Source organism: Cynocephalus volans, chromosome 11 (assembly GCF_027409185.1).
Source record: "Cynocephalus volans isolate mCynVol1 chromosome 11, mCynVol1.pri, whole genome shotgun sequence".
NCBI lineage: Eukaryota > Metazoa > Chordata > Mammalia > Dermoptera > Cynocephalidae > Cynocephalus > Cynocephalus volans.
This window is the reverse complement of record NC_084470.1, coordinates 22,835,989-22,850,060: the sequence shown is the minus strand read 5'-3', so window position 1 is coordinate 22,850,060 and position 14,072 is coordinate 22,835,989. Positions and strand designations below refer to the sequence as shown.

At 37.2% G+C, this 14,072-nt stretch overlaps 1 protein-coding gene across 5 annotated transcripts in view; it reads left to right on the top strand.

Moving 5' to 3' along the window:
• Nucleotides 1-14,072, top strand: part of PCCB (propionyl-CoA carboxylase subunit beta) — an 86,152-nt gene that overhangs the window by 13,009 nt on the left and 59,071 nt on the right. For all 5 annotated transcript variants that reach the window (XR_010024932.1, XM_063115304.1, XM_063115303.1 and 2 more), the window contains exon 6: nt 10,875-10,985. Coding sequence is in view for 4 of the 5 variants with exons in the window: in XM_063115304.1 (XP_062971374.1) it covers nt 10,875-10,985 (111 nt within the window). In the remaining variant the exon portion in view is untranslated. The remainder of the gene's footprint in view (nt 1-10,874; nt 10,986-14,072) is intronic.

Below are 14,072 nucleotides of genomic sequence, written 5' to 3'. Positions count from 1 at the left end.
CTGCACCATTTTGCAGTCCCACCAGCAATGTATGACAGTTCCTTTTTCTCCACAACCTCACCAGCATTTATCGTTCAGAGTCTTTTGGATATTAGCATTCCTAACTGGGGTGAGATGGTATCTCCCGAATGCTGGGGTGAGATGTATTTCCCGAATGCTGAGTGATGTTGAGCATTTTTTCATATGTCTGTTGGCCATCCGTATATCTTCCTTAGAGAAATGCCTACTTAGCTCTTTTGCCCATTTTTTAATTGGGTTACTAGTTTTTTTGTTGTAAAGTTGTTTCAGTTCCTTGTATATTCTGGATATTAATCCTTTGTCAGATGTATATTTTGCAAATATTTTCTCCCACTCTGTTGGTTGTCTTTTAACTCTGTTAATCATTTCTTTTTGCTGTGCAGAAGCTTTTTCGTTTGATATAATCTCATTTATTTATTTTTCCTTTGGTTGCCCGTGCTTTTGGGGTCATATTCGTGAAGTCTGTGCCCATTCCTACTTCCTGAAGAGTTTCTCCTATGTTTTCTTTAAGAAGTTTTATTGTTTCAGGGTGTATATTTAATTCTTTAATCCATTTGAGTTGATTTTATTATATGGTGAGAGGTATGGGTCTAGTTTCATCTCCTGCATATGGATATCCAGTTATCTCAGCACCATTGGCTGAAGAGGCAGTCTCTTCCCTACTGTATAGGCTTGGTGCCTTTGTCAAAGATCAGATGGCTGTAGGTGTGTGGGTTGATTTCTGGATTCTCTATTCTATTCCATTGATCAGTGTGTCTGTTTTTATGCCAGTACCATGCTATTTTGGTTATTATAGCTTTGTAGTATAGTTTAAAGTCTGGTAGTTTTATGCCTCCAGCTTTATTTTTTGCTCAGAATTGCTCTGGCTATGTGTGGTCTTTTGTTCTTCCATATAAATGTCTGGATAGTTTTTTTCCATTTCTGAGAAAAATGTCATTACAATTTTGATGGGGATTGCCTTGAATTTGTATATTACTTTGGGTAGTATGGACATTTTCACTATGTTGATTCTTCCAATCCAATAGCATGGGATATCTTTCCATCTTCTTGTGTCCTCTTTAATTTCTCTTAGCATTGGTTTGTAGTTCTCATTATAGAGATTTTTCACCTCCTTGGTTAACTCTGTTCCTAAGTATTTAATTTTTTTGGTGGCTATTGTAAATGGGCAAGCTTTCTTGATTTCTCTTTCTGCATGTTCTCTATTGGAGAATAGAAATGCTACTGATTTTTGTGTGTTGATTTTGTATCCTGCTACTGTGCTGAAATCATTTATCAACTCCAAGAGTTTTTTTGTAGAGGCTTTAGGCTGTTCGATATATAGGATCATGTCATCTGCAAACAGGGACAGTTTGACTTCATCTTTTCCAATCTGGATGCCCTTTATTTCCTTCTCTTCTCTGATTGCTCTGGCTAGTACTTCCAACAGTATGTTGAATAGGAGTGGTGAGAGTGGGCATCCTTGCCTAGTTCCTGTTCTTTAAAGAAAAGCTTTCAGCTTTTCCCCATTCAGGATGATGTTGGCAGTGGGATTATCATATATGGCTTTAACTGTGTTGAAATACTTTCCATCTATACCTAAGTTATAGAGGGTCTTTGTCATGAATGAATGTTGAATTTTATCAAATGCTTTTTCAGCATCTATAGAGATGATCATATGGTCTTTGTGTTTGATTTTATTGATATGGTGTATCACGTTTATTGATTTGCATATGTTGAACTAGCCGTGCATCCCTAGGATGAATCCCACTTGATCATGATGTATAATTTTGTGTATGTGTTGTTTTATTCTGTTAGCTAGTATTTTATTGAGGATTTTTGTGTCCATATTCATCAAGGATATCAGCATGTAGTTTTCTGTTTTAGTTGTATCTTTACCTGGTTTTAGTATCGGGGTGATGTTTGCTTCATAGAATGAGTTTGGGAGATTTGCCTCTGTTTCAGTCTTTTGGAATATTTTGTAGAGAATTGGTGTCAGTTCCTCTTTGAATGTTTGGTAAAATTCTGCTGTAAATCCATCTGGTCCTGGGCTTTTCTTTGTTGGGAGCCTTCTGATAACAGCTTCAATCTCTTTTATTGTTATTGGTCTGTTCAGATTTTCTACATCTTCTTGGCTCAGTTTTGGTAGTTTGTGTGTGCCCAGAAATTTATCCATTTCCTTCACATTTTCAAATTTGTTGGCATATAGTTGTTTATAGTAGTCTCTAATGATTCCTTGTATTTCAGAGGTATCAGTTGTAGTATCACCTTTTTCATTTCTAATTTTTGTTATTTGGGTCTTCTCTCTTCTTTTTCTTGTTAGCCATGCTAATAGTTTGTCACTTTTATTTACCTTTTCAAAAAACCATCTTTTTGATTCATGGATCTTTTGTATCGTATTTTGGGTTTCAATTTCAATAAGTTCTGCTCTGATCTTAATGATTTCTTTCTATCTGCTAACTTTGGGTTTGGATTGTTCTTGTTTTTCTAGTTCTTTAAGGCGAAGCGTTAGGTTTTCACTTTCCATCTTACCATTCTTCTCAAGTAAGCATTTAATGAGATAAATTTCCCCCTTAGTACTGCTTTTGCAGTATCCCACAGGTTTTGGTATGATGTATCATTGTTTTCATTCGTTTCAATAAATATTTCGATTTCCTGTTTGATTTCTTCTTGGATCATATGTCATTAAGTAGAATGCTGCTTAATTTCCATGTGTATGTACAGTTTCCAAAATTTCGTTTGTTATTGATTTCTAATTTTAATCCATTGTGGTCTGAAAAAATACATGGGATAATTCCAATTTTTTTGAATTTGCTGAGACTTGATTTTTCACCTAACATGTGATCTATCCTGGAGAATGATCCATGTGCTGATGAGAAGAATGAATATTCTGAGGTTGTTGGATGGAATGTTCTGTAGATATCTGCCAAGTCCAATTAGTCTAGAGTGTTGTTTAGATCTTGTGTTTCTCTGTTGATTCTTTGCCTAGATGATCTGTCCAGTATTGATAGTGGGGTGTTCAGGTCCCCTGCTATTATGGTATTAGTGTCTATCTTCTCCTTTAGGTTTAATAGAGTTTGCTTTATAAATCTGGCTGCTCTGATATGGGTGTGTATCTATGTATGATTGCTATGTCTTCTTGATGGGTCAATCCTTTTATCATTATTTAGTGGCCCTCATTATCACTTTTTATGGTTTTTAGATTAAAGTGTATTTTATCAGATATAAAAATAGCTACTCTAGCTCATTTTTCATTTCTGTTTGCATGGTAAATCTTTTTCCATTCTTTCACTCTTAGTCTATGTGAGTCTTTATAGATGAGGTGGGTCTCTTGAAAGCAGCATGTAGTTGGGTCCTCCTTTTTAATCCAGTCAGTCAGTCTGTCTTTTGATTGAAGAATTTAATTCTTTTACATTGAGTTGTTATTGAAAAGTTTTGATTTACCTTGAGCATTTTATTGATTTTTGTTTGGATGTCTTAAGTGTCTTTTGTTCCTTTCTTTCTAATTTACTGTTTGTCTTCTGTATTTGTTGGTTTTTTGGGTTGTAGATAAACTTTCTTTTTCTCTTCATTGTTAGCATTTTAATTGTACTGGTGGGTTTTGATTTTTCTTGAGTTTTTATGGCAGTGGTAGTTATTTTTCAGGTAGGAAACCCAGTACTCCCTTGAGAACTTCTTGTAAGGGTGGTCCTGTGATAGTGAACTCCCATAGTTTTTGTTTGTCTGAGAAATATACTATTTCCCCCTCATTTTGGATGGATAGCCGTATGGGGTAAAGTATTCTTGCCTGGCAATCTTTGTCTTTTAGTATTTTGAATATATCATCCCATTCTCTTCTGGCTTTTAGGGTTTGTGATGAAAAGTCTGTTGTTAGTCTGATTGGGGCTCCCTGATAGGTGTTTTGATGCTTTTCTCTTGCAGCTTTTAAGATTCCCTCTTTGTCTTTGAGTTTTGCCAATTTAACTATAACATGTCTTGGAGAAGACCTTTTTGGGTTGAATACATCTGGGGATCTTTGAGCTTCCTGAATCTGAAGATGTGTTTCTTTTCCTATAGCTGGGAAGTTTTCTGCCATTATTTTGTTGAATGTGTTTTCAAGGCTATCTCCTTTTTCCTCTCCTTCTGGAATTCTCGTGACTCGGACATTTGAGTGCTTAAGGTTGTCTGATATCTTTCTTAGATTTTCTTCAATGTTTTTAATTCTTTTTTCTTTTTCTTTTTTTTTTGTCTGCCTGTGTTATTTCAAACAGCTCCTCTTCAAGGTCCGAAGTTCTCTCTTCTGCTTCTGCAAGCCTGCTGGTTAAACTCTCTGTTGTGTTTTTCATTTCATTGAATGAATTCTTCTGCTCAGCAAGCTCTGCTACATTCTTTTTCAGGGCATTGATTTCCTTGTACATGTCTTCTTTCAGGTCCTGTATACTTTTCCTCATTTCATCATGTTGTGTAGCTGAGTTTTCTTGTATCTCATTTAGCTTCCTTAGAATTACCACTCGAAATTCCTTGTCAGACATTTCAAGGGCTTCTTGTTCTATAGGATGTAGAGCTTCAGAGTTATTACCCTTCAGTGATGTACTTTCTTGATTTTTCATATTTCTGGTATCTTTCCTTTGATGTTTAGTCATTGTGGCAGGGGATTTCACAGCCCACTGGTTTGACACTATTGTCTGGCTAGGATGTTGCTGGGGCTGCCAATTTGGCATGGCTGCCTCAGTGTCTGCTCGGTCACCCACTGGCACCTTGGGTCCATGGTTGCCTCGGGTCTTGGGCCTCTCTGGGCAGGTGCCTCTCTGGTTGGTGTGAACTTGGCTGGGCTGGGGATGGAGTCTGGCAGCGGCGAGGCCTACCTGCTTGGTCACGCACTGGTACTGCAGGGTGTGTTCTCCCCTGATCTCGGGCCTCTCTGGCGGGGCATCTCTCTGGTCAGTGTGCACTCAGCCAGGCTGGGGATGGAGTCCAGTGGTGGCGAGGCCTACCTACTGGGTCGCGTGCTGGCACCACGGGGTGTGTGGTCTTTGTGGATTTTGGGCCTCTCCAGTGGGGTGCCTCTATGATCAGCATGTACTTGACTGGGCTGGAGATGGAGTCTGGTGGTGGCAAGGCCTACCTGCTCAGTTGTGCGCTGGCACCGCGGGTCATGTGGTCTCCACATATCTTGGGCCTCTCTGTTGGGGTGCCTCTCTGGTCGGCACACACTTGGCCATGCTGGGTATGGAGTTGGGCAGCAGTGAGCCCTACCTGCTCAATTGTGCACTGGCACCGTGGGGCCAAGTCAGAGTTTGACAGCATGTGCCCCACTTGCTCCACACCTGAGGGACCCTGGAAAACAGCCTGTCCTGGGTTTCATACCCTGGGGAAATGTGATACAGTGGGTAAAAGTGTTGAAGGACGCTGTTTCTAGCAGGGGGACTGGAACAGAGCCTAGGTTGTTCTGGCCAGTCCCTCCCTATTTCAGGATGTTGCATTCCTAGCACAGTCTATGGTTATCTTTAAGAACTACAGGTGAGAAAGAGGGGAGAACTGGGTTGGTCTGAGACCACCCAGAGAACTGTCATGCTGCCTCCTCTTGTATTTTTTGGATGAGCTTATAAAGTATTGACATTAATACTTTTTAAAATGTTCAGTAAAATTTACCAGTGAAGCCATCTGCATTTTGTCTTTTCTTTGTAGGTAGTTTTTGATACTGATTTAATTTTTTTATTTGTTATAGGTTTGTCAGATATTCTGCTTCTTTTTGACTCTGCTTTCGTAGTTTTTGTCTTTCTAGGAATTAGTCCATTTCATCTCTGTTATCTAATCTGTTGCCATGTGGTTGTTCATATTATTTTCTTGTAATCTTTATTTCTGTAGTGAAGTCTCCTTTCTCATTTCTGATTTTAGCAATATGAGTTTTTTTAATGTTAGTCTACTTAAAGGTTTGTCAATTTTGTAGATCTTTTCCAAGAACCAAATTTTGGTCTTATTGATTTTTCTCTTACAGTTTCTATTTTTATTTCCTTCCTCCTGCTTGTTTTGGGTTTAGTTCTACTTTTTCTAGTTTGTTAAGGTGGAAGTTTAGGTTATTGAGTTGAGATTTTTTTTAATATATACATTTACAGCTATAAATTTTCCTCTTAACAATGCTTTCATTGCATCCCTTAAGTTTTGATATGTTTATTTTCATTTTCCTCAAAGCATTATCTAACTTCACTTGTAATTTCTTCTTTCACCTATTGGTTATTTAGAAGTGCTTTTATTAGTTTCTGTGTATTTGTGAATTTTCCAATTTGAAGTTTCATTTCATTGTAATTGGAAAGGATACTTTGTACAACACCAATTATTTTAAATTTAAGACTTGTTTTGTGACCTAACATATGGTCTCTTCTGGAGAATATTCCATGTGTGTGGATTTTTTTTGTTTTTGGGGTTTTTTTTTTTTGAACCTGGCTGGTACAGGGAATGGAACCCTTGACCTTGGTGTTACAAGGCTGTGCTATAGCCAGCTGAACTAACTGGCCAGCCCTTCCTTATGTTCTTGAGAAGAATGTGTATTCTGTTGTTGGGTGGAGTGTTCTCTATATGTTTGTTATACATACTGGTTTGTGGTGTTGTTCAAATGCACTATTTCCTTACGGATCTTCTGTCTGATTGTCTACTATTGGAAGTGGGATGTTAAGTCTCTCGCTATTATTGTGTACCTATTTGTCTCTTCAGTTCTTTTAACTTTTGCTTCATATATTTTGGGGCTCCGTTAGGTATATTTTTATAATGGTTGCATCTTCTAGGTGTACTGAACCTTTTATCAATATGTAATATCTCTGTCTCTTGTAACTTTTTTGATTTGAAGCCTATTTTATCTGACAATAATATAGCCACCTAGTTTTATTTTGGTTACCCTTTGCATGGAGTATTTTTTTCATCCTTTACTTTCAATCTCTTTGTGTCTTTATATCAGTGACACTCTTATAAATATCATATGGACAGATTCTGTATTGTTTTATTTTTTCAACTACCAACCTCTGTCTTTTAGTAAGAGATTTTAATCCATTTACATTTAATGTGGTTAGTGATAGAGATCACTTCCGCCATTTAGTGATTTGTTTTCTGTATGTGTTGTGGTTTTTTTGTGCCTTAATTCCTCCATGCCCTTTTAATTTAATTTAATTTTTTGGTATTAGTTGATTTGTTGTATGCCATTTTGATTTATTTATTTCATTTTCATCATATTTTAAAGTTTTTTTTTTTTCTTAGTGGTTACTTTAGGGATTACAGATGATACCTTAAATTAGTTGGAATAATATCAGGGTTAGCTTCAGCAGTATACAAACACACAGTTTCTCTACATCTCCAGCCTTCCTCTGTATACTCATTAATAGATTTATAATGGTTTAATGCCTCTGCCTTTTAAATCATATAGGAAAAAGAGATGTTATAAATCAAACCAAAGTACAGCACTACTGTCTTTTATGTAACCTAGGAAGTTACATTTATTAATGTTCTTTAGTTGTTTTCATGGCTTCATGTTACTGTCTGGTATCCTTTCCTTTTGGCCTAAAGGACTCCCTGTAGCATTTCTCATATGGCATGTCTACTGCAAATGAACTCCCTCAGCTTTTATCTGGAAATGTCTTAATTTTTCCTTCATTCTTGAAGGATAGTTTTGCTGGATATAGAGTTCTTGGTTAACAGTTTTTTCTTTCATTTTTTAAAATATGTCCCACTGCCTCCTGGCCTCCATGGTTAGTCTTTTTAAGTTTTTTATTTTTATTTTTGGCATCCGGCCCATGGCTAATCTTATTGAGGATCACTTGTATGTGATGAGTTGCTTCTGTCTCTCTGCTTTCAAATATATTTCCTTGGACTTGGGTTTTAACAGTTTGGCTTTAATACATTTATTTCAGTGTGGATCTCTTTGAGTTTGTCCTGTATGAAGTTTGTTGAGTTTCTTAGATATATATACAGATGGTCCCCAACTTACGATGGTTTGAGTTATGATTTTTCAATTTTATCATCAGAATGTAACCCCATTGTAAGTTGAGTAACATCTGAGTTTATGATGGGTTGACTTTACAGTGGGTTGATTGGTGTATTAAGTATATTTTCAACTTATGATATTTTTTACTTATGATGGGTTATCAGGATGTAACCCCATCATAAATCAATGGGCATCTGTATCTGTGTCTTTTATGAAATTTGGGAAGTTTTCGGCCATTATTTCTTCAAATATTTTATATAGCCCTTTCTCTTTTTTTCTGGGATTCCTATAATGTGTATGGTGGTATGATTGAGGGTTACCCATAGGTCCCTCTGGCTCTGTTCATTTTTCTCTCTTTTTTTTTTTCCCCTGTTCTCAGACTGGATAATTTCAATTGTTTTATCTTCGAGTTCTCTGATCCTTTCTTTTGCCTGCTCAGATCTGCCATCAAATTCCTCTAGTGAATTTTTCATTTCAGTTATTGTACTTTTCAAGTTTGGAATTTCTGCTTGGTTACTGTTTATAATTTCTGTCTCTTTATGGTCTTCTCATTTTGTTCAGACATTGTTTTCCTAATTTCCTTTAATTCTTTTTCCACAGTTTCCTTTAGGTCATTGAACATATTTAAGATAGTTCATATAACATCTTTGACTAATAATTCCAATGTCTGGGTTTCCTCAGGGATGGTTTCTGTCGAATTCTTTTTTCCTATAAATGGGCCGTGCTTGCTTGTTTCTTTGTATGATTTAAAATTTTTTATCGAGGACTGGAAATTCTGAGTGTTATGTTTGGTAACATTAGAAATCTAGTTCTCCTGTTCCTCAGAGATTGCTGATTTTTACTTGTTTAGGGCTGGATCCATCTGTTTGTGACTTTCCTTAGCTATTTTTCAAAAGTGTATGTTCCTTGTTGAATATGGTCATTGAAATTTTAGTTCTGTTATTTCTGTGACCAACCAGTGATCTGACAAATATTTCCTTAAATCTCTATCTCCCAGAAGGGGTGGGAGACAGTCTGTCTAAATCCCTAGTGGCTGGGAAGTTTCTTGAGCCCATCAGGGTTGAAACAATGGCCAGCCTCTGTGCTGGCCCCTCAGCCATCAAAGGCAGTGATCGGCAGTCAAAACATACAACCTTGATTTTTGCAGAACAAGGTTCTTGTTGCTCATCCTCACATTGGCTGGCCACACCAGAGCAGAGGCTGCCATCCTCATGGCTATCTGATGTGGGCCGTGGGCTTTGGGTTGGGGGTGGTAGCAGCTGTGCTAAATGTGGAAATTCACTGGAATTTACCTGCTGCTTCATCAGACTCTCTCTTGTACTCTGCAAGTGTTTGACTAGACTGCAGAGTTCCAGACAGTTCCTGTCAGCTGAATAGTTGTTTGCTCTCCAATTTCCTGGAGCGTCCTATTTCATCTTCTGTGATGTCACTCAGCTCTTTTGTGTTAAACAAATATTTTTAGTTAACTTCTAATTTCTATTTTTTTGAACTGTATTTTTTGTAATTTCCTTAATGGTTGCTTTAAGGGTTACAACATGTTTCTTAATGTCACAGTCTGCTTCAAATTAATACTTAATTCTGGTAAATTATAAGAACTTTGCTCCAATATAGCTCCATTTTTGTCCCTTTTTGTTTGTGCTATTGTTATATATCTTGTAAGACCAAAATACAGTGTTGTAATTATTGTTATACAGTTTTGTCTTTTAAAGTATTAAGAAAAGAGAGACAACTATTTTTATGCAGTATTTTATATTTAATTTCATATTTACCATTTTCAGTGCTTTGAATTGCTTCTTGTATATTTGAATTACTGTTTGGTGTTATTTTCTTTCACCCTGAAGGACATTGTGAGCTGCTGTGGGCAATGGTAGGAACCTTAGTTAAGAATGCCACAGACTCTCATTGTTCTTATCTCAAGTTTAGCAGTTTTTTATAATAAAGATTTTTCAGTTTATTCACATTTGTCTATTCCCAGGGCCATGAAATATCTGTTTGGCAATTTTGTCTAGTTTTATAGTTGTTTCCTGGGGAGAGAATTTTCCGACTCTTCATTCTGCCATAGCTGGAAGTCGCCTACTCAACTTGATATTTTTGCAGAGAGTATAGATGACTTTTTGTGCTGTCCTAAGCTGTGTCCAGTGTTTATAGAGACTGGGCTTAGAGCCAAGGCAGGCCAAAAACTGGACCTACTTTTCCTTAGTTGCTGGGACTCGGGAGAAGGAAAGGGGTTGGGGTAAGGCAAGGAGCAATTGGGCCCTTATCACCTTGCCTGGGTCCTCGAGCCTTCAAATCTTGTTTTTCCCAGGAGGTGGCCTGAAGCTTAGCCCTTCACAACACCATTGTCCTTAGGGAGATTTTCTAGCTCCTCCTACTTCATTTTCCCTGACATGCCATGTCGGGAATGGGCAGACTTTGAAGACTCAGTGGAAAGTAGCACCTGCCTCTTAGCCTTGCCTTGCAACAGCTGGTTGTCCTCTGTGGGGGGTATGAATGGGCTCCAATAGAGGTCAGGGCTGTAGGGTAAGGGTTGGCTTGGTACACTCTCCGGTTCTCATTCCTTTTCTAGCTAGCTTTGTACAGATGGTGAGGAGGAGGATGAGCTGGGCCTAAGGTGTTTGGAGCTGGGGTGAGGATGATGGGACTCTTTCTGTAGCTCATGTCTAGTGGAGGTTTTGGGGTACTGTTGCCAAGGAGGGGAGAGGAGAGAAGATATTTGCCCCAGGAAATAATATGCCAACCATCCCACCAGTTATGGGGAGAAATTAAACATATAATTTTGGAAGAACTTTACTGATTAGCTCTCTTGCCTCCAGGATAGAATTTCTGTGGGGAAAAAGTCTAATGTTATTTTATTGTTGCCTTTATCTTTCAGCAGATAATTCCTAGAACACCTCTGTAACTGGATGCCTTTGCCTTTCTCTTTTGATAGAGGAATGTCACAGCATCCGGAGTCATCCCTCAGATTTCTCTGATCATGGGCCCGTGTGCTGGCGGGGCTGTCTACTCTCCAGCCCTAACAGACTTCACGTTCATGGTAAAGGTAAGAAAGAAGGTCCTGTTTCAGGTGCCCTTTGAGAGTTGTGCAGTTCCTTACCTACAATAAACGTAATTCCTGACCCAGATCTAGGTTGTTGTCTGCATTCTCACTGGCTTTCAGCATAATGGTGATAAGGTCTTAGTGGAGAGAAGGTTTTGGCACGAAATCTGTAGCTTGTGGGGGTTCCATGGCAGAAGGTGCTTATGTACTTCATTGGTGGGTGGTTTTACTTGTTGATCTGAATTGCAAATGATTTTTAAGTAATCAAAGAATCCTGTCCTCTGTCTAGACAGATGACTGTTTACTAAATCCTATTCAGAAGGTTTCTCATGGAAGGCTTTTCTATAATCTGTTTTATTGGGAAGTTTTTTCTGATGTCTCACCTTCATTTCTTTAACTGTTTGCCATTTTATTACATTTTTTCATATTTTATCCATAATGATAATAGATAAATCTGATCTCTAACTTCATTTTGAGAGGTATGTATCTTTATTATATGACTTCAGTGGAATAATATTTTAAGATGATTTTTAAATGAAGCATACTTGAACTTAAATGTGGATAATTACACTCAATTTGATATCATACTTTAAAAAAAATCAACCTTTCCTCTTAAAAATAAATAAAAATGAACAATAAATGCCAAGACAGAAAGGCTGGGGAAGAAAAGTAATGGCAGTCATTCAGTATGAGAACAATTCTACAAGGAATATAAATGGGAAATACTTTTTTCCTGAGGGTAGTAGGAATTGAAAAGTTTTGAAAAGTGCTTACCCTTTGACCCAGCTATTCTGTTCTTAGTGACAGATTGACAGCAACATAAATGTTCAACAATGGGGGTGGGTTTTAAAAATTAAGATGATCACATCTCTTACTTCCTGGACAAAGTAGAATTCTCTGAGCTTTGCCACTAAATCTATGTGTTTGTTTGTGTATGTATGTTTACACACCTAGCCAGTGCTACCCCAGTCCTCTCATCCTTGCCTGTTATGAACAAAGGTGTAGAGTCAATTTCTATAGCTAAGGCCATCTTTTTCCCCTCCCTCATTTTCTAATTTTAGTGTTTGTTTTTTGAGGAATTGCCACACTGTTTTCCACAGTAGCTGCTCCATTTTACATTTCTACCAGCAATGCACAAGAGTTCCAATTTCTCCACATCTTCGCCAACACTTTTCTTTTTCCTTTTTTTTTTTTAATTAAATAATAGCCATCCTAGTGAAGTGGTATCTCATTATGCATTTCATTTGTATTTCCCTAATGGTAGGTGATTTTGAGCATCTTTTCATGTTCTTATTGGCTATTTGTATATTTTCCTTTGGGAAATTTCTATTCAAGTCCTTTGTCCATCTTTGAATTGGTTGTTTTTTGTTGTTGTCTGTGCCTGTGGTGTCACATTAAACAAATCACTGCCAAATCCAATGTCATGAAAGTTTTGCCCTGTTTTCTCCTTAGAGTTTTAGAGCTTGAGGTCTTACAGATAGATCTTTCATCCATTTTGAGTTAATTTTTGTATATGGTGTTAGATAGGGGTCTAACTTCATATTTTTGCATGTGGGTATCCAGTTTTCACAGTACCATTTGTTGAGAAGACTGTTCTTTCTCCATTGAATGGTCTTGGCACCATTGTCAAAAATCATTTGACTGTATATATGAGGGTTTATTTCTGGGCTCTTTTTCTCCCTTTGGTGTATATGTCTTTCTTTATGCCAGTCCCACGGTTTTGACTATGTAGTAAGTTTTGAAATCAACAAGTGTGAGACCTCCAACTTTGTTCTTTTTCAAGATTGTTTTGTCTATCTGAAATTCCTTGAGATTTCATGTCAATTTTAGGATGGGTTTTTCTATTTCTGTTAAAAAGGTCATTGGGATTTACACAGGGATTGCATTGAATCTGTAGATTGCTTTGAGTAGTATTGGCATCTTCATATCTAGGTAAAGGTTTGTTGATTTTGTTGATCTTTTCAAAGAATCAACTCTTGGTTTTGTTAACTTTCTCGATTTTTCTATTCTCTTTTATTTATCTCTGCTCTAATCTTTACTATTTCGTTTCCTCTGCTAGCTTTGGGTTTAGTTTGTTCTTTTTTTCTAATTCCTTAAGGTATAAAGTTAGGTTGTTTTGAGACCTTTTTTTTTTTAATGTGTGTACAGTTACAGATTTCCCTCTTTGCACTGCTTTCACTGCATCCTATATGTTTTGATGTTTTCATTTTCATTTGTCTCAAGGTATTTTCTGACTTTTCTTGAGATATCTTCTTTGGCTCATTGTTTAAAAATGTGACATTTGATTTCCACGTATTTGTGAATTTTCTAGTTTTCTTCCTTATGTTTATTACTGGTTTCATTCCATCGTGATTGGTTTCAGTCTTTGAAAGTTTATTAAGACTTGTGTTTTGGCCTAACATGGTCTGTCTGATGTAATGCTTTTATCTACTGTGCCACACATATTCTAGTTTTGTCAGTTGTCCCAATAGTGTCCTTTTAAAGCATTTTCTTCGTCCAATACAGGATCCATTTGGGGATCACCAATTACATTTAGTTGTCATATCTCATTAGTCTCCTTTAATCTGAAACAATTCTTCGTATTTTCTTTGTCAAGATACTGATATTCTTGAAGGATACAAGATTATTTTGTTCCTCAGTGTGGGTTTATCTGATGTTTCTTCAGGATTATATGCAGGTTAGATATTGGCCTGTCTACTGCATAAGTGATGTGTATCCTCCTCGGATTATCACACCTGGAGACAACTGATGCTTATCTGCCCTTTATTAGTGATATTATTTTGATAACCCCTTCAAGATGGTGTCTGGTTTCTCTATTGTGGAGTTACTTCTTTTCCCTTTGTAACTTATTAGTACTCTTTGGAGAGATTCTTTGAGACCATGCAGATATTCTGCTATGCATTATGCTTTTTCTCCTTGATTTAGCATGCATTGATGTTTCTTTTCTTTTTTTAAAGATGACCGGTAGGGGGATCTTAACCCTTGGCTTGGTGTTGTCAGCACCACACTATCCCAAGTGAGCCAACCGGCCATCCCTATATAGGGATCTGAACCCGTGGCCTTGGTGTTATCAACACCACACTCTCCCAA